Source organism: Salvelinus namaycush, chromosome 22 (genome assembly GCF_016432855.1).
Source record: "Salvelinus namaycush isolate Seneca chromosome 22, SaNama_1.0, whole genome shotgun sequence".
NCBI classification, from domain to species: domain Eukaryota; kingdom Metazoa; phylum Chordata; class Actinopteri; order Salmoniformes; family Salmonidae; genus Salvelinus; species Salvelinus namaycush.
The window spans coordinates 992,486-1,017,485 of NC_052328.1; the positions used below are offsets into that span (position 1 = coordinate 992,486).

At 48.4% G+C, this 25,000-nt stretch overlaps 1 protein-coding gene across 1 annotated transcript in view; it reads right to left on the minus strand.

Moving 5' to 3' along the window:
- Nucleotides 1–25,000, minus strand: part of LOC120066970 (transcription factor COE3-like) — a 147,398-nt gene that overhangs the window by 76,769 nt on the left and 45,629 nt on the right. The window contains exon 2 of the mRNA XM_039018308.1: nt 16,938–17,055. Coding sequence (XP_038874236.1) covers nt 16,938–17,055 — 118 coding nt within the window. The remainder of the gene's footprint in view (nt 1–16,937; nt 17,056–25,000) is intronic.

Genomic DNA, 25,000 nt, shown 5'->3' on the forward strand with positions numbered 1-25,000 from the left:
AGCAAACGGTGTGTCAGGGTAAATATGGCTGTTACTAGGGCTGTTACTAGGGCTGTTACTAGGGCTGTTACTAGGGCTGTTACTAGGGCTGTGGAGGTCATGACATTTCTGTCCGCCGGTTATTGTCATTGCGAAAGACAGTTAATTAACATAAACACGTCTAGCATCTCCAGGCCTCCGGCGTTCAAGCCGGCTGACGCACGTCTCTGGAACATGTACACTACCGGTCCAAAGTTTTACAACACCTACTCATTCAAGGGTTTTTTCTTTATTTTTACTACTTTCTACTTTGTAGAAATAATTGTGAAGACATCATAACTATGAAATAACACATACGGAATCATATGGTAACCAAAACAAGTGTTAAAGAAATCAAAATATATTGTATATTTGAGATTTTTCAAATAGCCACCCTTTGCCTTAATGACAGCTTGTATTTTTATCTGTTTTTTAAATCTAATTTTACTGCTTGCGTCAGTTACTTGATGTGGAATAGAGTTCCATGTAGTCATGGCTCTATGTAGTACTGTGTGCCTCCCATAGTCTGTTCTGGACTTGGGGACTGTGAAGAGACCTCTGGTGGCATGTCTTGTGAGGTATGCATGGGTGTCTGAGCTGTGCGCCAGTAGTTCAAACAGACAGCTCGGTGCATTCAACATGTCAATACCTCTCATTAATACAAGCAGTGATGAAGTCAATCTCTCCACTTTCATCCAGGAGAGATTGACATGCATATTACTAATATTAGCTCTCTGTGTACATCCAAGAGCCAGCCGTGCTGCCCTGTTCTGAGCCAATTGCAATTTTCCTAAGTCCTTTTTTGTGGCACCTGACCAGACCACTGAACAGTAGTCCAGGTGCGACAAAACTAGGGCCTGTATGACCTGCCTTGTTGATAGTGCTGTTAAGAAGGCAGAGCATCGCTTTATTATAGACAGACTTCTCCCCATCTTAGCTACTACTGCATCAATATGTTTTGACCATGACAGTTTACAATCCAGGGTTACTCCAAGCAGTTTAGTCACCTCAACTTGCTCAAATTCCACATTATTTATTACAAGATTTAGTTGAGGTTTAGGGTTTAGTGAATGATTTGTCCCAAATACAATGATTTTAGTTTTAGAAATATTTAGGACTAACGTGTTCCTTGCCACCCACTCTGAAACTAACTGCAGCTCTTTGTTGAGTGTTGCAGTCATTTCAGTCGCTGTAGTAGCTGACGTGTATAGTGTTGAGTCATCCACATACATAGACACTCTGGCTTTCCTCATGTCGTTAGTAAAGATTGTAAAAAGTAAAGGGCCTAAACAGCTGCCCTGGGGAACTCCTGATTCTACCTGGATTATGTTGGAGAGGCTTCCACTAAAGAACACCCTCTGTGTTCTGTTAGACAGGTAACTATTTATCCACAATATAGCAGGGGGTGTAAAGCCATAACACATAAGTTTTACCAGCAGCAGACCATGATGGGTAATGTCCAAGGCCGCACTGAAGTCTAACAAAACAGCCCTCACAATCTTTTTGTCATCAATTTCTCTAAGCCAATCATCACTCATTTGTGCAAGTGCTTTTTGTCCTTCTCTATAAGCGTGCTGAAAGTCTGTTGTCAATTTGTTTACTGTGAAATAGCATTGAATCTGGTCAAACACTATTTTTTCCAAAAGGTTACTAAGGGTTGGTAACAGGCTGATTGGTCGGCTATTTGAGCCAGTAAAGGGGGATTTACTATTCTTAGGTAGCTGAACGACTTTTGCTTCCCTCCAAGCCTGAGGGCACACACTTTCTAGTGGGCTTAAATCATGTCTTAAAGTAATGTCTTAAAGTAATGATGGACTGTCGTTTTTCCAAGCTTATTTGAGCTGTTCTTGCTATAATATGGACTTGGTCTTTTACCATATAGGGCTATCTTCTCTATAACCCCCCCCCCCCCCCCCCCCCTCTATAACCCCCCCCCCCCCACGAAGTAACTTTTAAGAAGGCACACCTGTTAATTGAAATGCATTCCAGGTGACTACCTAATGAAGCTGGTTGAGAGACTGCCAAGAGTTTGCAAAGCTGTTATCAAGGCAAAGGGTGGCTATTTGAAGAATTTCGATTATAAAATATATTTTAATTTGTTTAACACTTTTTTGGTTACTACATAATTGCAATGTGTTATTTCATAGTTTCGATGTCTTTACTATTATTCTACAATGTAGAAAATAGTAAAAAATAAAATGTAAAAAAACTCTAATCAAGTAGGTGCTCTAAAACGTTTGACTGGTAGTTAATATTGAAAAAATGTCAGAAGCGTTACAGGAGTGCTAGCAAGCTCCGGACCACCAGTAGCCATCACTGAGGCAAACAGTCAGGGACAGAGAGCGTCCCAGCCCCCCGTTGCAATGTTCTCTCTTTTATCACACCTTCTTCTACACCCAGACTTTCTCTGGTCTCGCTTTGATGAGGATTCTGAATGCAGATTCTGCTACAAAGAGACAAGATACTATAAAGATGTACACTTTGTCTATTAACGCTCAGTTCTCCTGCTCTATTTCCTGTTGCTAAATGGTCAATGGGAGGGAGGTGACTAACAGTAATGGATTTCCTCCCCCGTTCTCACTCCTCCACCCTCTACATTAACTGCTTCTTCATTTTAAATGTTTATTTATATTTTTCTGTCCATCTCTCTTATTGTTGTTGTTCGCGGATAGAAGGAGAGACAACAGAAAGGTGCTTTTAACTGTAAAGCCATAAAGCCTTGTAAATAATTCACAAAGGGATGTTTTGTAATCTGTAGTACCTTTTAGTGTAATTGGGGTAGTTATAACTAAGATGTCTGAGTTTATACCAGCTATCATCCTGTACCAATGTAACATCCTTGTTATAGCTAAGATGTCTGAGTTTATACCAGCTATCATCCTGTACCAATGTAACATCCTTGTTATAACTAAGATGTCTGAGTTTATACCAGCTATCATCCTGTACCAATGTAACATCATTGTTATAGCTGAGATGTCTGAGTTTATACCAGCTATCATCCTGTACCAATGTAACATCATTGTTATAGCTAAGATGTCTGAGTTTATAATAGCTACCACAGTAACACCAATGTTTCTATCATTGCAATATTGTAATTCAGTTTATATAAAAGCAGCAGAAAAACTAATGTATGTTAAAAAAAAATATGTGGATTTTTTAAAATATATCTGTTAATAAAAATATAAATGATAAAATACTGATAAAATAATAATGGGTTATAATTATATATGATCAATAATGTGTCTGTATAATCATTGCCATCATGCATTGATTTGCCCCTCTCTTTCCCTCAGCTAGCTCTCTGTCAGCCAGCCAGGTTAATCACCATTAGGTATTGTTGTGTTCTACACTCCAGACAAGGCTCCAGTCTTTGTTTGCTTTAATGTTGGACCAGCCGAGGTTGTATTTGCTCATTCCACGAGCATCTCCCTGTGTAGCAGAGGGGCCATGAGCCCACAGCACACACACACACCACCACGGGAAGGAGGAAGGGAGGAGGGGAGAGAGAGAGAGATAGGGAGGGAGAGAGCGAGAGAGAGAGAGAGAGAGAGAGAGAGAGAGAGAGAGAGAGAGAGAGAGAGAGAGAGAGAGAGAGCTGCCCTTAACTGGCACTGTTGACTCCATGCTAATAAGTTCATACAAATTTTCATTTCTGAGGCTTGCGAGTGACATTTGCTTTTCTTAATTGCAGGCAGGAGCGTTTGAAAAAGCATCAACTCTCTAAAGACAGACAAGACTCCTCAAAGGGACTGACCTTCATCAGCGAAGCCAATTATAGCAAATAATTCACCAAAAATTACAGGAAACAAATGTACTATCTGTAGGTGAGAGGGAGGGAGGGAGGGAGGGAGGGAGGGAGGGAGGGAGGGAGGGAGGGTTTTGGTGGGGGGTTGTTGGGGGGCTAAAGGGAGGCAGGTGGGGGGGTTAGGGAGAAGAAGCTGGGTGGGGATGGGGTGGGGGGTGGACTGGGCAGAGCAGAGGCACAGGAGGGGCTGGCTGGCAGCTGGGGCTTCAGACAGCCACACACACACTCACACACACACACACACACACATACACACACACACACACACACACACACACACACACACACACACACACACACACACACACACACACACACACACACACACACACACACACACCGACTCGAATTTCGCAATGCTTCCCCCGTTGGTGCCTAGCGTGGAGACGGGAGAGACGGGGGCCGAGGCTGGGGGGCCGATGCTGGGGGGCCAGGGTTGCTCTAAACCGAGCCGTACATGAGCCACCTCCATTCTGCCCGTGATTTGCATACATTTTCAATGCACATATAGAAGGGGGGGGGGGACATGTGTTCAATGGGGAGCATGGCGAACCAAATTACACAGACAGCGTTAGCCATCTAATGATATACGTGCACAATGCCCTCAAGCAGATGATGGAAATTGGAGAGAGCAGACGTACGCAGCCAGCCAGCGAGAGAGAGAGACGGGGAGACGGACGGGCTGGAACAGGACCAGTCTGGGGAAGGATGTTCTGAAGCCAAGTTCACCCAACATACAGGAATACCAGGCTAGGTAGGCTGTTCTGAAGCCAAGTTCACCCAACATACAGGAATACCAGGCTAGGTAGGCTGTTCTGAAGCCAAGTTCACCCAACATACAGGAATACCAGGCTAGAAAGGCTGTTCTGAAGCCAAGTTCACCCAACATACAGGAATACCAGGCTAGGTACAACTTAGCATTATTCTAAATAGTCGGATTGTTTTATTAATTTTGTAAATATTATTTAGAAATCCTAAAGGACCTATATTTAGTATAAAATATATGAAACAATATTCATCAAATGTTTTCCTCTACATTTTTATGTCAGTTGTGGGATATTTTATTGTATTATTCACTAGCTAACGACTAACTAATGACTAACTAATGACTAACTAACGACTAACTAATGACTAACTAATGACTAACTAACGACTAACTAACGACTAACTAATGACTAACTAACGACTAACTAACGACTAACTAATGACTAACAAACGACTAACTAATGACTAACCAACAACTAACTAATGACTAACAAACGACTAACTAATGACTAACAAACGACTAACTAATGACTAACAAACGACTAACTAATGACTAACCAACAACTAACTAATGACTAACAAACGACTAACTAATGACTAACAAACAACTAACTAATGACTAACAAACAACTAACGAATGACTAACTAACGACTAACTAATGACTAGCAAACAACTAACTAATGACTAACTAACGACTAACTAACGACTAACTAATGACTAACTAACAACTAACTAATGCCTAACAAACGACTAACTAATGACTAACAAACAACTAATGGCTAACTAATGACTAACTAACAACTAACTAATGACTAACAAACAACTAACTAATGACTAACTAACGACTAACTAACGACTAACTAACAACGAACTAATGCCTAACAAACGACTTACTAATGACTAACAAACAACTAACTAATGACTAACAAAAAACTAACTAATGACTAACTAACAACTAACTAACGACTAACTAACAACTAACTAATGACTAACTAACAACTAACTAATGCCTAACAAACGACTAACTAATGACTAACAAACAACTAACTAATGACTAACTAACGGCTAACTAATGACTAACCAACGACTAACTAACAACTAACTAACGACTAACTAATGACTAACTAATAACTAACTAACGACTAACTAATGACTAACTAACGACTAACTAATGACTAACTAACGACTAACACATCACTTCCTCCCTGCTTGCCAGCTCTCTGGTGATTTTTCTCATAATGCCAAGTCTTCTGGAAGCGGTCCGGCGCCTGCATGTGTCTTATCTCAACATCACTTGTCACACTCCAGCGAATCTCTGGCTTTGTTGTGCTTCAAGTGGACGGTCAACAAGGATCCAAGAGAGGAAGAGAGAGAGCCGAGAGAAAGATTTGATACTGACTACCCACAACCTACCAGGCCTCCCGGCTCACCTCCCCGCGTCCCCCTGTGTCTGGTGTTGACTACCCACAACCTACCAGGCCTCCCGGCTCACCTCCCCACGTCGCCCTGTGTCTGGTGTTGACTACCCACAACCTACCAGGCCTGCCGGCTCACCTCCCCACGTCCCCCTGCGTCTGGTGCTGACTACCCACAACCTACCAGGCCTCCCGGCTCACCTCCCCACGTCCCCCTGTGTCTGGTGCTGACTACCCACAACCTACCAGGCCTCCCGGCTCACCTCCCCACGTCCCCCTGTGTCTGGTGTTGACTACCCACAACCTACCAGGCCTCCCGGCTCACCTCCCCACGTCCCCCTGTGTCTGGTGTTGACTACCCACAACCTACCAGGCCTCCCGGCTCACCTCCCCACGTCCCCCTGTGTCTGGTGTTGACTACCCACAACCTACCAGGCCTCCCGGCTCACCTCCCCACGTCCCCCTGTGTCTGGTGCTGACTACCCACAACCTACCAGGCCTCCCGGCTCCCCTCCCCACGTCCCCCTGTGTCTGGTGTTGACTACCCACAACCTACCAGGCCTCCCGGCTCACCTCCCCACGTCCCCCTGTGTCTGGTGTTGACTACCCACAACCTACCAGGCCTCCCGGCTCACCTCCCCACGTCCCCCTGTGTCTGGTGTTGACTACCCACAACCTACCAGGTCACCTCCCCACGTCCCCCTGTGTCTGGTGTTGACTACCCACAACCTACCAGGCCTCCCGGCTCACCTCCCCACGTCCCCCTGTGTCTGGTGCTGACTACCCACAACCTACCAGGCCTCCCGGCTCACCTCCCCACGTCCACCTGTGTCTGGTGCTGACTACCCACAACCTACCAGGCCTGCCGGCTCACCTCCCCACGTCCCCCTGTGTCTGGTGCTGACTACCCACAACCTACCAGGCCTCCTGGCTCACCTCCCCACGTCCCCCTGTGTCTGGTGCTGACTACCCACAACCTACCAGGCCTCCTGGCTCACCTCCCCACGTCCCCCTGTGTCTGGTGTTGACTACCCACAACCTACCAGGCCTCCTGGCTCACCTCCCCACGTCCCCCTGTGTCTGGTGCTGACTACCCACAACCTACCAGGCCTCCCGGCTCCCCTCCCCACGTCCCCCTGTGTCTGGTGTTGACTACCCACAACCTACCAGGCCTCCCGGCTCACCTCCCCACGTCCCCCTGTGTCTGGTGTTGACTACCCACAACCTACCAGGTCACCTCCCCACGTCCCCCTGTGTCTGGTGTTGACTACCCACAACCTACCAGGCCTCCCGGCTCACCTCCCCACGTCCCCCTGTGTCTGGTGTTGACTACCCACAACCTACCAGGCCTCCCGGCTCACCTCCCCACGTCCCCCTGTGTCTGGTGTTGACTACCCACAACCTACCAGGTCACCTCCCCACGTCCCCCTGTGTCTGGTGTTGACTACCCACAACCTACCAGGCCTCCCAGCTCCCCTCCCCACGTCCCCCTGTGTCTGGTGTTGACTACCCACAACCTACCAGGCCTCCCGGCTCACCTCCCCACGTCCCCCTGTGTCTGGTGTTGACTACCCACAACCTACCAGGCCTCCCGGCTCACCTCCCCACGTCCCCCTGTGTCTGGTGTTGACTACCCACAACCTACCAGGTCACCTCCCCACGTCCCCCTGTGTCTGGTGTTGACTACCCACAACCTACCAGGCCTCCCGGCTCACCTCCCCACGTCCCCCTGTGTCTGGTGTTGACTACCCACAACCTACCAGGCCTCCCGGCTCACCTCCCCACGTCCCCCTGTGTCTGGTGCTGACTACCCACAACCTACCAGGCCTCCCGGCTCACCTCCCCACGTCCACCTGTGTCTGGTGCTGACTACCCACAACCTACCAGGCCTGCCGGCTCACCTCCCCACGTCCCCCTGTGTCTGGTGCTGACTACCCACAACCTACCAGGCCTCCCGGCTCACCTCCCCACGTCCCCCTGTGTCTGGTGCTGACTACCCACAACCTACCAGGCCTCCTGGCTCACCTCCCCACGTCCCCCTGTGTCTGGTGTTGACTACCCACAACCTACCAGGCCTCCTGGCTCACCTCCCCACGTCCCCCTGTGTCTGGTGCTGACTAACCACAACCTACCAGGCCTCCCGGCTCCCCTCCCCACGTCCCCCTGTGTCTGGTGTTGACTACCCACAACCTACCAGGCCTCCCGGCTCACCTCCCCACGTCCCCCTGTGTCTGGTGTTGACTACCCACAACCTACCAGGTCACCTCCCCACGTCCCCCTGTGTCTGGTGTTGACTACCCACAACCTACCAGGCCTCCCGGCTCACCTCCCCACGTCCCCCTGTGTCTGGTGTTGACTACCCACAACCTACCAGGCCTCCCGGCTCACCTCCCCACGTCCCCCTGTGTCTGGTGCTGACTACCCACAACCTACCAGGCCTCCCGGCTCACCTCCCCACGTCCCCCTGTGTCTGGTGCTGACTACCCACAACCTACCAGGCCTGCCGGCTCACCTCCCCACGTCCCCCTGTGTCTGGTGCTGACTACCCACAACCTACCAGGCCTCCCGGCTCACCTCCCCACGTCCCCCTGTGTCTGGTGCTGACTACCCACAACATACCAGGCCTCCTGGCTCACCTCCCCACGTCCCCCTGTGTCTGGTGCTGACTACCCACAACATACCAGGCCTCCTGGCTCACCTCCCCACGTCCCCCTGTGTCTGGTGTTGACTACCCACAACCTACCAGGCCTCCTGGCTCACCTCCCCACGTCCCCCTGTGTCTGGTGCTGACTACCCACAACCTACCAGGCCTCCCGGCTCACCTCCACACGTCCCCCTGTGTCTGGTGCTGACTACCCACAACCTACCAGGCCTCCCGGCTCACCTCCCCACGTCCCCCTGTGTCTGGTGCTGACTACCCACAACCTACCAGGCCTCCTGGCTCACCTCCCCACGTCCCCCTGTGTCTGGTGTTGACTACCCACAACCTACCAGGCCTCCTGGCTCACCTCCCCACGTCCCCCTGTGTCTGGTGCTGACTACCCACAACCTACCAGGCCTCCTGGCTCACCTCCCCACGTCCCCCTGTGTCTGGTGATGACTACCCACAACCTACCAGGCCTCCTGGCTCACCTCCCCACGTCCCCCTGTGTCTGGTGTTGACTACCCACAACCTACCAGGACTCCTGGCTCACCTCCCCACGTCCCCCTGTGTCTGGTGCTGACTACCCACAACCTACCAGGCCTCCCAGCTCCCCTCCCCACGTCCCCCTGTGTCTGGTGTTGACTACCCATAACCTACCAGGCCTCCCGGCTCACCTCCCCACGTCCCCCTGTGTCTGGTGCTGACTACCCACAACCTACCAGGCCTCCCAGCTCCCCTCCCCACGTCCCCCTGTGTCTGGTGTTGACTACCCACAACCTACCAGGCCTCCCGGCTCACCTCCCCACGTCCCCCTGTGTCTGGTGTTGACTACCCACAACCTACCAGGTCACCTCCCCACGTCCCCCTGTGTCTGGTGTTGACTACCCACAACCTACCAGGCCTCCCGGCTCACCTCCCCACGTCCCCCTGTGTCTGGTGTTGACTACCCACAACCTACCAGGCCTCCCGGCTCACCTCCCCACGTCCCCCTGTGTCTGGTGCTGACTACCCACAACCTACCAGGCCTCCCGGCTCACCTCCCCACGTCCCCCTGTGTCTGGTGCTGACTACCCACAACCTACCAGGCCTCCCGGCTCACCTCCCCACGTCCCCCTGTGTCTGGTGCTGACTACCCACAACCTACCAGGCCTGCCGGCTCACCTCCCCACGTCCCCCTGTGTCTGGTGCTGACTACCCACAACCTACCAGGCCTCCTGGCTCACCTCCCCACGTCCCCCTGTGTCTGGTGTTGACTACCCATAACCTACCAGGCCTCCCGGCTCACCTCCCCACGTCCCCCTGTGTCTGGTGTTGACTACCCACAACCTACCAGGACTCCTGGCTCACCTCCCCACGTCCCCCTGTGTCTGGTGTTGACTACCCACAACCTACCAGGACTCCTGGCTCACCTCCCCACGTCCCCCTGTGTCTGGTGCTGACTACCCACAACCTACCAGGCCTCCCAGCTCCCCTCCCCACGTCCCCCTGTGTCTGGTGTTGACTACCCACAACCTACCAGGCCTCCCGGCTCACCTCCCCACGTCCCCCTGTGTCTGGTGCTGACTACCCACAACCTACCAGGCCTCCCAGCTCCCCTCCCCACGTCCCCCTGTGTCTGGTGCTGACTACCCACAACCTACCAGGCCTCCTGGCTCACCTCCCCACGTCCCCCTGTGTCTGGTGCTGACTACCCACAACATACCAGGCCTCCCGGCTCACCTCCCCACGTCCCCCTGTGTCTGGTGCTGACTACCCACAAACTACCAGGCCTCCCGGCTCCCCTCCCCACGTCCCCCTGTGTCTGGTGTTGACTACCCACAACCTACCAGGCCTCCCGGCTCACCTCCCCACGTCCCCCTGTGTCTGGTGTTGACTACCCACAACCTACCAGGCCTCCCGGCTCACCTCCCCACGTCCCCCTGTGCCTGGTGCTGACTACCCACAACCTACCAGGCCTCCCGGCTCACCTCCCCACGTCCCCCTGTGTCTGGTGTTGACTACCCACAACCTACCAGGCCTCCCGGCTCACCTCCCCACGTCCCCCTGTGTCTGGTGCTGACTACCCACAACCTACCAGGCCTCCCGGCTCACCTCCCCACGTCCCCCTGTGTCTGGTGCTGACTACCCACAACCTACCAGGCCTGCCGGCTCACCTCCCCACGTCCCCCTGTGTCTGGTGCTGACTACCCACAACCTACCAGGCCTCCTGGCTCACCTCCCCACGTCCCCCTGTGTCTGGTGCTGACTACCCACAACCTACCAGGCCTCCTGGCTCACCTCCCCACGTCCCCCTGTTTCTGGTGTTGACTACCCGCAACCTACCAGGCCTCCCGGCTCACCTCCCCACGTCCCCCTGTGTCTGGTGCTGACTACCCACAACCTACCAGGACTCCTGGCTCACCTCCCCACGTCCCCCTGTGTCTGGTGTTGACTACCCACAACCTACCAGGCCTCCCGGCTCCCCTCCCCACGTCCCCCTGTGTCTGGTGTTGACTACCCACAACCTACCAGGCCTCCTGGCTCACCTCCCCACGTCCCCCTGTGTCTGGTGCTGACTACCCACAACCTACCAGGCCTCCTGGCTCACCTCCCCACGTCCCCCTGTGTCTGGTGCTGACTACCCACAACCTACCAGGACTCCTGGCTCACCTCCCCACGTCCCCCTGTGTCTGGTGTTGACTACCCACAACCTACCAGGCCTCCCGGCTCACCTCCCCACGTCCCCCTGTGTCTGGTGTTGACTACCCACAACCTACCAGGCCTCCTGGCTCACCTCCCCACGTCCCCCTGTGTCTGGTGCTGACTACCCACAACCTACCAGGCCTCCTGGCTCACCTCCCCACGCCCCCCTGTGTCTGGTGCTGACTACCCACAACCTACCAGGCCTCCCAGCTCCCCTCCCCACGTCCCCCTGTGTCTTGTTTACTGAACAAAGGCGTTGGGTTCGTACTTCTCTCTGCGTTCAGCTCCTGCCTCGCAGTGTGAAGCTCTAATCAGCACTCTTTCCAAGGCAACATGGCACTGTGTTAGTGTACACCCCAAATGGCACTATGTAGTGCCCTACTTTTGACCAGGGCCTATGGGGTAGTAGTGCCCTTCATATGAAATAGAGTGTCATTTGGAACACAGACTTTAGTCACCTTCCTCCTCATCCCTCCAGTATTGAGACACTCCAACAGGTCTCATCTTGCCTGCTGTGCTGTACGTACTGAGGACTTCCTTTGTTCTTCCTGCTAAAAATGTCTTGTAATTGTGCTGGTGGTCTCCAGATGGCAGGTTGATACTGCTGCTGATGGGATTATGCCTTTTACCTCTCTTACAGCCATCTGCTCCTCTTTACTGGCTAAAGCCTTGCAGCCTGGATCCGCTTGTCTTTATTGCATCAACCTAACAGCGTTACAGCCACTTGGCATGCAAATCAGATCCACGCTGCAGGCCTGGAGGAGAGAGCCGGGTCGCTGAGTACGACACACACACACACGGTAGAGAGTAGACACAGACGAGGATCGCTGAGACGCTCTTTACACACCTCTTACTGACGACTACAGGCTCATTTATGAACTGAGGAACACGTGGAGGTGAGAGAGTAAGGGGGGGTGGAGGAAATTACTTTACCATCAACTGGAATACATTATATTCAGCTGGTGTTTAAATTGGAGATAGTAGGTTGTATTAGTGAGACAGAAGATTAACACAGTATATAGGTATTCCTGTACAGACGTTGTAGCCAATCTTAAGCTTAGTTAACATGGACTATACCTTATGACTGTATATCCTGCTGCTGATCACTGTCTGTCTGCCTGTCTGTCTGTCTGTCTGTCTGTCTGTCTGTCTGTCTGTCTGTCTGTCTGTCTGTCTGTCTGTCTGTCTGTCTGTCTGTCTGTCTGTCTGTCTGTCTGTCTGTCTGTCTGTCTGTCTGTCTGTCTGTCTGTCTGTCTGTCTGTCTGTCTGTCTGCCTGTCTGCCTGTCTGGATTGTGTTAGAGGGCAGACATGGCTGGGTAGAATGGTACATTTAGTGAAGAAACAATTCCAACATTTGAAACGAGGTACAGACAGACAGACAGACAGACAGACAGACAGACAGACAGACAGACAGACAGACAGACAGACAGACAGACAGACAGACAGACAGACAGACAGACAGACAGACAGACAGACAGACAGACAGACAGACAGTCCTTCCGTCCGTCCGTCCGTCCGTCTGTCTGTACCTCGTTTCAAATTTTGGAATTGTTTCTTCACTAAATGTACCATTCTACCCAGCCATGTCTGCCCTCTAACACAATCCATACACACTTTATAGATCTGTGTGGTCTTCACTTAATAAACGGAAGGTGGAGGAGATACACTCCAGATTAGGAGACGGATCATCTGAGTACCACCAGTACAAATCTAGATTCATCAATCCAGATTAGGAGACGGATCATCTGAGTACCACCAGCACAAATCTAGATTCATCAATCCAGATTAGGAGACGGATCATCTGAGTACCACCAGCACAAATCTAGATTCATCAATCCAGATTAGGAGACGGATCATCTGAGTACCACCAGTACAAATCTAGATTCATCAGTCCAGATTAGGAGACGGATCATCTGAGTACCACCAGTACACATCTAGATTCATCAATCCAGATTAGGAGACGGATCATCTGAGTACCAACAGTACAAATCTAGATTCATCAGGACAGGAGCTCCGCTGCACATCGGGCCTTTTGATGAGATGGGATGCTTCAGTGGTTGTTGGGTTGGTGAGCTAGTTGTCGGGTGGGTCGAGCTAGTTGTTGGGTTGGGTGAGTAGGCTGTGCAGACGCCAGTTCCCCTGTCCCGCAGGACCCCCTCAGACAGGGGGGGAGGACCGATGGTAGAGGGGGGAGGAGGGAGGAGGGAGGAGGGGGAGGAGGGGAGGAGGGGGAGGAGGGGAGGAGGGAGGAGGGGAGGAGGGGAGGAGGGAGGAGGTGAGGAGGTGAGGAGGGGAGGAGGGGAGGAGGTGAAGAGGAGGGAGGAGAGGAGGGAGGAGGGAGGAGGGAGGAGGGGAGGAGGAGGGAGGAGAGGAGGGAGGAGGGAGGAGGGAGGAGGGAGGAGGAGGGGAGGAGGAGGAGGGAGGAGGGAGGAGGAGGAGGAGGAGGAGGAGGGGAGGAGGGAGGAGGGGAGGAGGGAGGAGGAGAGGAGGGGGAGGAGGGGAGGAGGGGAGGAGGAGGGAGAAGGGCTCAACCTCTTTAATTGCTCCCCTAATTAAAGCCGGTTGCTAAGCAAAACACGCCTTCTATCCCGTGGTTACGGAGAGAGAGAGAGGGAGACAAACAATACGTCACGGACCGTAACGACTTCACAGCTTAGGGCTAACCGTCAATTATTAGATTGTCTTTCTCTGCCCGTTTTGTCATTAGTAAAGAAACCCCCCCCCCAAAAACCAGTCTTTTCCTTCCCCTGCAGAGTTTTGGGGGTTGATATAGAACATTTCATTGATATAACGCCTTTGCTTTGCCTTTCCTGTTGCATTATTAAAACACCAGTGTTATGATAGCGTTATGATAATTACTGACTAATTAAGACAACAACAAAAAACACTCTATTAAAGGTTTGGGTAACACAATATTATACATACCAGCCACTTGTACTTGCCAGTGAAAACTAGCTAATATACGTTTGACAAGGTCCCGTTTCCCAGAGTGTTTAAGAACTGAGTCCAGCAGGAAGGTCAGAAGGTTGGACTCTGTCCTTCCTGCATTTATGTTTCCCAGACTTTGCTGCTACGAATAAATGTTTCTCTCTTTTTCCCCTTTTTCTGCAGAGCAGCCAATCAGTCAATCTTTTGATGTGGAGTCAGCTGTGCTGGTTGTCTCATTGATGAGTACGACAGTACAGTAGTGATGTTATAATGATCTACCCAGTAACAACCTGACCTCACACTACAGAACCCAGTAACAACCTGACCTCACACTACAGAACCCAGTAACACCCTGATCTCACACTACAGAACCCAGTAACAACCTGACCTCACACTACAGAACCCAGTAACAACCTGATCTCACACTACAGAACCCAGTAACAACCTGACCTCACACTACAGAACCCAGTAACAACCTGATCTCACACTACAGAACCCAGTAACAACCTGACCTCACACTACAGAACCCAGTAACAACCTGACCTCACACTACAGAACCCAGTAACAACCTGATCTCACACTACAGAACCCAGTAACAACCTGATCTCACACTACAGAACCCAGTAACAACCTGATCTCACACTACAGAACCCAGTAACAACCTGACCTCACACTACAGAACCCAGTAACAACCTGATCTCACACTACAGAACCCAGTAACAACCTGATCTCACACTACAGAACCCAGTAACAACCTGACCTCACACTACAGAACCCAGTAACAACCTGACCTCACACTACAGAACCCAGTAACAACCTGATCTCACACTACAGAACCCAGTAACAACCTGACCTCACACTACAGAACCCAGTAACAACCTGATCTCACACTACAGAACCCAGTAACAACCTGACCTCACACTACAGAACCCAGTAACAACCTGACCTCACACTACAGAACCCAGTAACAACCTGACCTCACACTACAGAACCCAGTAACAACCTGATCTCACACTACAGAACCCAGTAACAACCTGACCTCACACTACAGAACCCAGTAACAACCTGTTCTCACACTACAGAACCCAGTAACAACCTGACCTCACACTACAGAACCCAGTAACAACCTGATCTCACACTACAGAACCCAGTAACAACCTGACCTCACACTACAGAACCCAGTAACAAACCTGACCTCACACTACAGAACCCAGTAACAACCTGATCTCACACTACAGAACCCAGTAACAACCTGATCTCACACTACAGAACCCAGTAACAACCTGACCTCCCACTACAGAACCCAGTAACAACCTGACCTCACACTACAGAACCCAGTAACAACCTGATCTCACACTACAGAACCCAGTAACAACCTGACCTCACACTACAGAACCCAGTAACAACCTGACCTCACACTACAGAACCCAGTAACAACCTGAACTCACACTACAGAACCCAGTAACAACCTGAACTCACACTACAGAACCCAGTAACAACCTGACCTCACACTACAGAACCCAGTAACAACCTGAACTCACACTACAGAACCCAGTAACAACCTGATCTCACACTACAGAACCCAGTAACAACCTGACCTCACACTACAGAACCCAGTAACAACCTGACCTCACACTACAGAACCCAGTAACAACATGACCTCACACTACAGAACCCAGTAACAACCTGACCTCACACTACAGAACCCAGTAACAACCTGACCTCACACTACAGAACCCAGTAACAACCTGATCTCACACTACAGAACCCAGTAACAACCTGACCTCACACTACAGAACCCAGTAACAACCTGATCTCACACTACAGAACCCAGTAACAACCTGACCTCACACTACAGAACCCAGTAACAACCTGATCTCACACTACAGAACCCAGTAACAAACCTGACCTCACCACAAATCAATTGCAGATTTGAGGTTTATTTTAGAAAGCCACTGAGCAAGAGCCCTATTGAAAACATTTGTGAATAGAGTTTACTACATATTTCAAACAGTGCAATAATAATAATAATTATAAATATTACATACATGTGTTTATGAAATTGACCAGTGAAATACAATGAGAGATGGAGAATTAGAGAACTACGTTGTGATACTATAAAGGAACAGATGTGATCTGAAGGAAATAAACCAGAAGGCTCTTTATCTCAGCAGCTACCAGAGGAGCTAAAGATGACAAGCTACATGAGGAAACAGATATGGAACTAAAGAACTAACCCTCGCGACCACATGACAATGAAAATACGTCTTTTTCAACATCTTTTCAAGGTCTTGTGCTCGTAGGGAAACTAGAGAGTATTTCAAAATAAAAGTCATGTAGAATGTGCTCGTAGGGAAACTAGAGAGTATTTCAAAATAAAAGTCATGTAGAATGTGCTCGTAGGGAAACTAGAGAGTATTTCAAAATAAAAGTCATGTAGAATGTGCTCGTAGGGAAACTAGAGAGTATTTCAAAATAAAAGTCATGTAGAATGTGCTCGTAGGGAAACTAGAGAGTATTTCAAAATAAAAGTCATGTAGAATGTGCTCGTAGGGAAACTAGAGAGTATTTCAAAATAAAAGTCATGTAGAATGTGCTCGTAGGGAAACTAGAGAGTATTTCAAAATAAAAGGCATGTAGAATGTGCCTACCATGATAGAGATAAGGAGGGTCCGTACCTTCAGAAGGGTCTAGACGTCGAGCCCTTCTGCCGTGCTTGGAGTTGTTATGGACAAACATGTTGTCTGACACCGCCAGGACGTGACCGTCCACGTTGACCGTTGTTGATACAACAACCTGCAACAGGAGTGAAAGGGGGAGCCAGTCATTAAAACAGTCTGTCTATGTATCTGTGTCAGGAGACAGGTCATGTCGGCCGTGCTGCCACACTGTTAACATGAAGTGCTTTGTGACACTTTAAACAAGTGACAACTGAGCTGCCACCAACTTCAAGGAGATGAAACCCCTTGACTTTGCTGGAGTTTTTTTGAAAAACATGGGTTTCCATTCAAACGCCTTCCAAACAACAGACCTCAGCCTACTGTAGCTGCACTACTTGTCATGGGTTCATGACATCACGATGGGATGTTCAGTCTTTCTCAGGTCTACAGTAATATACAGGGGTGTGTTCATGAGACAGCAAATGTAAGGAAATGTACTGAAACAGTCAGGGACTACCATGTTCATTTCAGTTTTAAAACATATTATATATACACTGCTCAAAAAAATAAAGGGAACACTGAAACAACACAATGTAACTCCAAGTCAATCACACTTCTGTGAAATCAAACTGTCCACTTAGGAAGCAACACTGATTGACAATACATTTCACATGCTGTTGTGCAAATGGAATAGACAAAAGGTGGAAATTATAGGCAATTAGCAAGACACCCCCAAAAAAGGAGTGATTCTGCAGGTGGTGACCACAGACCACTTCTCAGTTCCTATGCTTCCTGGCTGATGTTTTGGTCACTTTTGAATGCTGGCGGTGCTCTCACTCTAGTGGTAGCATGAGACGGAGTCTGCAACCCACACAAGTGGCTCAGGTAGTGCAGTTCATCCAGGATGGCACATCAATGCGAGCTGTGGCAAAAAGGTTTGCTGTGTCTGTCAGCGTAGTGTCCAGAGCATGGAGGCGCTACCAGGAGACAGGCCAGTACATCAGGAGACGTGGAGGAGGCCGTAGGAGGGCAACAACCCAGCAGCAGGACCGCTACCTCCGCCTTTGTGCAAGGAGGTGCACTGCCAGAGCCCTGCAAAATGACCTCCAGCAGGCCACAAATGTGCATGTGTCAGCATATGGTCTCACAAGGGGTCTGAGGATCTCATCTCGGTACCTAATGGCAGTCAGGCTACCTCTGGCGAGCACATGGAGGGCTGTGCGGCCCCACAAAGAGATGCCACCCCACACCATGACTGACCCATCGCCAAACCGGTCATGCTGGAGGATGTTGCAGGCAGCAGAACGTTCTCCACGGCGTCTCCAGACTCTGTCACGTCTGTCACATGTGCTCATGTGCTCAGTGTGAACCTGCTTTCATCTGTGAAGAGCACAGGGCGCTAGTGGCGAATTTGCCAATCTTGGTGTTCTCTGGCAAATGCCAAACGTCCTGCACGGTGTTGGGCTGTAAGCACAACCCCCACCTGTGGACGTCGGGCCCTCATACCACCCTCATGGAGTCTGTTTCTGACCGTTTGAGCAGACACATGCACATTTGTGGCCTGCTGGAGGTCATTTTGCAGGGCGCTGGCAGTGCACCTCCTTGCACAAAGGCGGAGGTAGCGGTCCTGCTGCTGGGTTGTTGCCCTCCTACGGCCTCCTCCACGTCTCCTGATGTACTGGCCTGTCTCCTGGTAGCGTCTCCATGCTCTGGACACTACGCTGACAGACACAGCAAACCTTTTTGCCACAGCTCGCATTGATGTGCCATCCTGGATGAACTGCACTACCTGAGCCACTTGTGTGGGTTGTAGACTCCGTCTCATGCTACCACTAGAGTGAGAGCACCGCCAGCACTCAAAAGTGACCAAAACATCAGCCAGGAAGCATAGGAACTGAGAAGTGGTCTGTGGTCACCACCTGCAGAATCACTCCTTTTTTGGGGGTGTCTTGCTAATTGCCTATAATTTCCACCTTTTGTCTATTCCATTTGCACAACAGCATGTGAAATTTATTGTCAATCAGTGTTGCTTCCTAAGTGGACAGTTTGATTTCACAGAAGTGTGATTGACTTGGAGTTACATTGTGTTGTTTCAGTGTTCCCTTTATTTTGTTGAGCAGTGTATAAATATATATATTAAAAAATATATATAAATATAAATAAATATAAATATAGATATAAAATATATTTAAATATAAATAAATATAAATATAAATATATATATATATTTAGTTCATGAGTGCCACTTTCAAATATAACATACTGGTACTTCTTCTCTTGTCTGTTTAACATGTTAATATTATAGTCTATAGTGGATCACCCAGGGGCCTTAGATAGATGCCTCAGCCACTGTACTGTACTGTATTCTAGTTGGACAGGGGATCACTCAGGGCCCTTAGAAAGATGCCTCAGCCACTGTACTGTACTGTATTCTAGTTGGACAGGGGATCACCCAGGGCCCTTAGATAGATGCCTCAGCCACTGTACTGTACTGTATTCTAGTTGGACAGGGGATCACTCAGGGCCCTTAGAAAGATGCCTCAGCCACTGTACTGTACTGTATTCTAGTTGGACAGGGGATCACCCAGGGCCCTTAGATAGATGCCTCAGCCACTGTACTGTACTGTATTCTAGTTGGACAGGGGATCACCCAGGGCCCTTAGATAGATGCCTCAGCCACTGTACTGTACTGTATTCTAGTTGGACAGGGGATCACCCAGGGCCTTAGATAGATGCCTCAGCCACTGTACTGTACTGTACTGTACTGTACTGTACTGTACTGTATTCCAGTTGGACAGGGGATCACCCAGGGGCCTTAGATAGATGTCTCAGCCACTGTATTGTACTGTATTCTAGCTGGGTTTAGTATGACTTTCCCCACCGTTCAGTGATCCACAAAACTCTGCAGAGGGCTGAGAACGAACGACTCTGCACCTTCTGAACAATAAAGGAAAACACATTTAATGCGAAATACGAGGTCCTGAACTCCAGCCTCCATTGTTTCTGTTCCTAAGAAACGGTTCAGGAAAAAGGCAGTTGTTTCTCTCTCTCTCTCTCTCTCTCTGTCTTCTTTAGTTTTCGTGGTGGGTACAACGTCCCTGTAGGTTTAATGGTATTAACACAATACGTTACGGCACACCAATCAGAGGAAGGAGTCTGTCTTCACACCTTGAAGTAGCTAAACAAAATCAGAGTCGTTATATAACGACTTCCCCGCTAGCGCGTTGACTCGCTTTGCTCACGTCGTTAATGTCCTGGCTGTAGCTGAGTATTTACAGTAGACGTGTTTATATGCTTCCCTGAAGCAGAACTATGAGTAAACAACCAGTTACATGAAGAGGCCTCTTTAAACAAACAGACTTTAAAGCTTTCTTACACTGTTCTTTGTTTTTCTAACTTCCTCTGTGTGGTCATCTACTCTCACAGTGGAATAAATAAAGACTATTATATAAACGAACTCGCGTTAAAAACAGTATAGATATCTTTAAAAAATAATCTAAACTAAAGCACATTAAAAACGTAGATATATTTTTCTTGTTTTTGTGCCTTCATCATTAGTGTGGAGGTCTCAGGAAATATAATAAACAGTGATGGAGTCTGTAGTGAGACAGGACTTTACAGTGAGAGGCCTCTTTTAACACATAATAAACATTGCAGTAAAAAAAATGTCTCTCTTCTTATGTAAGTGTGGATGTGTCCTCTCAAACATAGATCAACAAAAAAAGCACATCCAATTTTGCTTCAAGCACGTCATCACCCTTTGCTATGACACGTCATCACCCTTTGCTATGACACGTCATCACCCTTTGCTATGACACGTCATCACCCTTTGCTATGACACGTCATCACCCTTTGCTATGACACGTCATCACCCTTTGCTATGACACGTCATCACCCTTTGCTATGACACGTCATCACCCTTTGCTATGACACGTCATCACCCTTTGCTATGACACGTCATCACCCTTTGCTGTGACACGTCATCACCCTTTGCTATGACACGTCATTACCCTTTGCTATGACACGTCATCACCCTTTGCTATGACACGTCATCACCCTTTGCTATGACACGTCATCACCCTTTGCTATGACACGTCATCACCCTTTGCTATGACACGTCATCACCCGTTGCTATGACACGTCATCACCCTTTGCTATGACACGTCATCACCCTTTGCTATGACACGTCATCACCCTTTGCTATGACACGTCATCACCCTTTGCTATGACACGTCATCACCCTTTGCTATGACACGTCATCACCCTTCGTGGAGAGGAGTTGAATAGACTATAGCCCTACCTATTACTACTGAATAGACTATAGCCCCTCCTTTATCACTACTGAATAGACTATAGCCCCTCCTTTATTACTACTGAATAGACTATAGCCCCTCCTTTATTACTACTGAATAGACTATAGCCCCTCCTTTATCACTACTGAATAGACTATAGCCCCTCCTTTATAACTACTGAATAGACTATAGCCCCTCCTTATTCACTACTGAATAGACTATAGCCCCTCCTTTATCTCTACTGAATAGACTATAGCCCCTCCTTTTCACTACTGAATAGACTATAGCCCTCCTTTATTACTACTAATAGACTATAGCCCCTCCTTTATCACTACTGAATAGATCTATAGCCCCTCCATTCACTACTGAATAGTCTATAGCCCCTTCTTATAACTATGAATAGACTATAGCCCTCCTTTATCACTATGAATAGTCTATAGCCCCCCTATTCACTACTGAATAGACTATAGCCCCTCCTTTATCTCTATGAATAGACTATAGCCCCTCCTTTATCACTACTGAATAGACTATAGCCCTCCTTTATCACTACTGAATAGACTATAGCCCCTCCTTATTACTACTGAATAGACTATAGCCCCTCCTTTATCACACTGAATAGACTATAGCCCCTCCGTTATCACTAATGATAGACTATAGCCCCTCCTTTATCTCTACTGAATAGACTATAGCCCCTCCTTTATCTCTACTGAATAGACTATAGCCCCTCCTTATTCACTACTGAATAGTCTATAGCCCCTCCTTTATCACTACTGAATAGACTATAGCCCCTCCTTTATCACTACTGAATAGACTATAGCCCCTCCTTTATAACTACTGAATAGACTATAGCCCCTCCTTATTCACTACTGAATAGACTATAGCCCCTCCTTTATCACTACTGAATAGACTATAGCCCCTCCTTTATCTCTACTGAATAGACTATAGCCCCTCCTTATTCACTACTGAATAGACTATAGCCCCTCCTTTATAACTACTGAATAGACTATAGCTCCTCCTTTATCTCTACTGAATAGACTATAGCCCCTCCTTATTCACTACTGAATAGACTATATCCCCTCCTTATTCACTACTGAATAGACTATAGCCCCTCCTTTATCACTACTGAATAGACTATAGCCCTCCTTATCATACTGAATAGCTATAGCCCCTCCTTTATCACTACTGAATAGACTATAGCCCCTCCTTTATCACTACTGAATAGACTATAGCCCCTCCTTTATCACTACTGAATAGACTATAGCCCCTCCTTTATCACTACTGAATAGACTATAGCCCCTCCTTTATCACTACTGAATAGACTATAGCCCCTCCTTTATCACTACTGAATAGACTATAGCCCTCCTTATCACTACTGAATAGACTATAGCCCCTCCTTTTTACTACTGAATAGTCTATAGCCCCTCCTTATTCACTACTGAATAGACTATAGCCCCTCCTTTATCACTACTGAATAGACTATAGCCCCTCCTTTATCACTACTGAATAGACTATAGCCCCTCCGTTATCTCTACTGAATAGACTATAGCCCCTCCTTTATCACTACTGAATAGACTATAGCCCCTCCTTTATCACTACTGAATAGACTATAGCCCCTCCTTTATCACTACTGAATAGACTATAGCCCTCCTTTATTCATACTGAATAGATATAGCCCTCCTTTATACTCTGAATAGACTATAGCCCCTCCTTTATCACTACTGAATAGACTATAGCCCCTCCTTTATCACTACTGAATAGACTATAGCCCCTCCTTTATCACTACTGAATAGACTATAGCCCCTCCTTTATCTCTACTGAATAGACTATAGCCCCTCCTTTATCACTACTGAATAGACTATAGCCCCTCCTTTATCACACTGAATAGACTATAGCCCTCCTTATTCACTCTGAATAGGCTATAGCCCCTCCTTTATCTCTACTGAATAGACTATAGCCCTCCTTTACACTACTGAATAGACTATAGCCCCTCCTTTATCTCTACTGAATAGACTATAGCCCCTCCTTTATCACTACTGAATAGACTATAGCCCCTCCTTTATCTTACTGAATAGACTATAGCCCCTCCTTTATCACTACGAATAGACTATAGCCCCTCCTTTATCTCTACTGAATAGACTATAGCCCCTCCTTATTTACTACTGAATAGACTATAGCCCCTCCTTTACACTACTGAATAGACTATAACCCCTCCTATTCACTACTGAATAGACTATAGCCCTCCTTTATCACTACTGAATAGACTATAGCCCCTCCTTATTCACTACTGAATAGACTATAGCCCCTCCTTTATCACTACTGAAAAGACTATAGCCCCTCCTTTATCACTACTGAATACTCAACCTCCCTCCCTCCCTCCCTCCCTCCTCTCCTCCTCCCTCCCTCCCTCCGAGCAGCCCTGTGAAGCCCCACAGTCTCTCCCAGCCCCATGAAGAGGAGCCACATAATCAAGGTAATTTCCTCGAACTTTGAGGAATATTTACCAAATCCAGCACAGGGATATGTTTGATTGATATATCCACACATGTGACCTATAAGTTTTTTTTGATCTGCTTGATTGACATCCACCCAAGTGACTGATGAGGGCTTTGTCAGAAGGAGAAAACACCCTGAGGTGATGTTTAATAATGTTTCATTGATAATCACTCTGCTTGTCACCATCCTACGAAGACAACTTTAGAAGACCAACCAGACCAGAAGGGAGGGTTAAGAGGCGAGAGGGGAGAGAGTGGTGGAGAGACGAGACGAGCCCTCTTAATTTCTTAATAAATGAGTCTTTACCAGTGGCCATGGATTAGGGATGTGCCGTGAGGGCAGGCGATGGCACATTATCAATGACAGAGCTGTCACAGGGACAGTGGAAAGGAAGAGTGGCAAGCTTTAATTTCTCTCCTCGCCCTGTTTGGCTGGTTGCAGAGCAACGAGAGAGGGGCTCTTCAGGGATTCATCTCCTTATCAACACTCAGCCTTAGCCTCAGGGCAGCCACAGCATTCAGATTAACACACAGGGAATCAGGCAGCCACAGCATTCAGATTAACACACAGGGAATCAGGCAGCCACAGTATTCATATTAACACACAGGGAATCAGGCAGTCACAGCATTCATATTAACACACAGGGAATCAGGCAGCCACAGCATTCATATTAACACACAGGGAATCAGGCAGCCACAGTATTCAGATTAACACACAGGGAATCAGGCAGCCACAGTATTCAGATTAACACACAGGGAATCAGGCAGCCACAGCATTCAGATTAACACACAGGGAATCAGGCAGCCACAGCATTCAGATTAACACACAGGGAATCAGGCAGCCACAGCATTCAGATTAACACACAGGGAATCAGGCAGCCTCAGTATTCATATTAACACACAGGGAATCAGGCAGCCACAGTATTCATATTAACACACAGGGAATCAGGCAGCCTCAGTATTCATATTAACACACAGGGAATCAGGCAGCCACAGTATTCATATTAATACACAGGGAATCAGGCAGCCACAGTATTCATATTAATACACAGAGAAACAGGCAGTCACAGCTCCTTAAAAGTGCATGGCACTGTGATGCCAACCCTGGATGCAGTTTTTAAAATGAGGAATGGATGCACAATTAGAGAGAGAGTGGAAAAAAGAGAGAGAGAGAGAGAGAGAGGAAAAAAGAGAGAGAGGGGGTGAGAGAGAGAGAGAGAGAGAGAGAGAGAGAGAGGGAAACAAGAGAGAGAGAGTGAGAGAGGATACTAGAGAGAGAGAGTGAGAGAGGAAACTA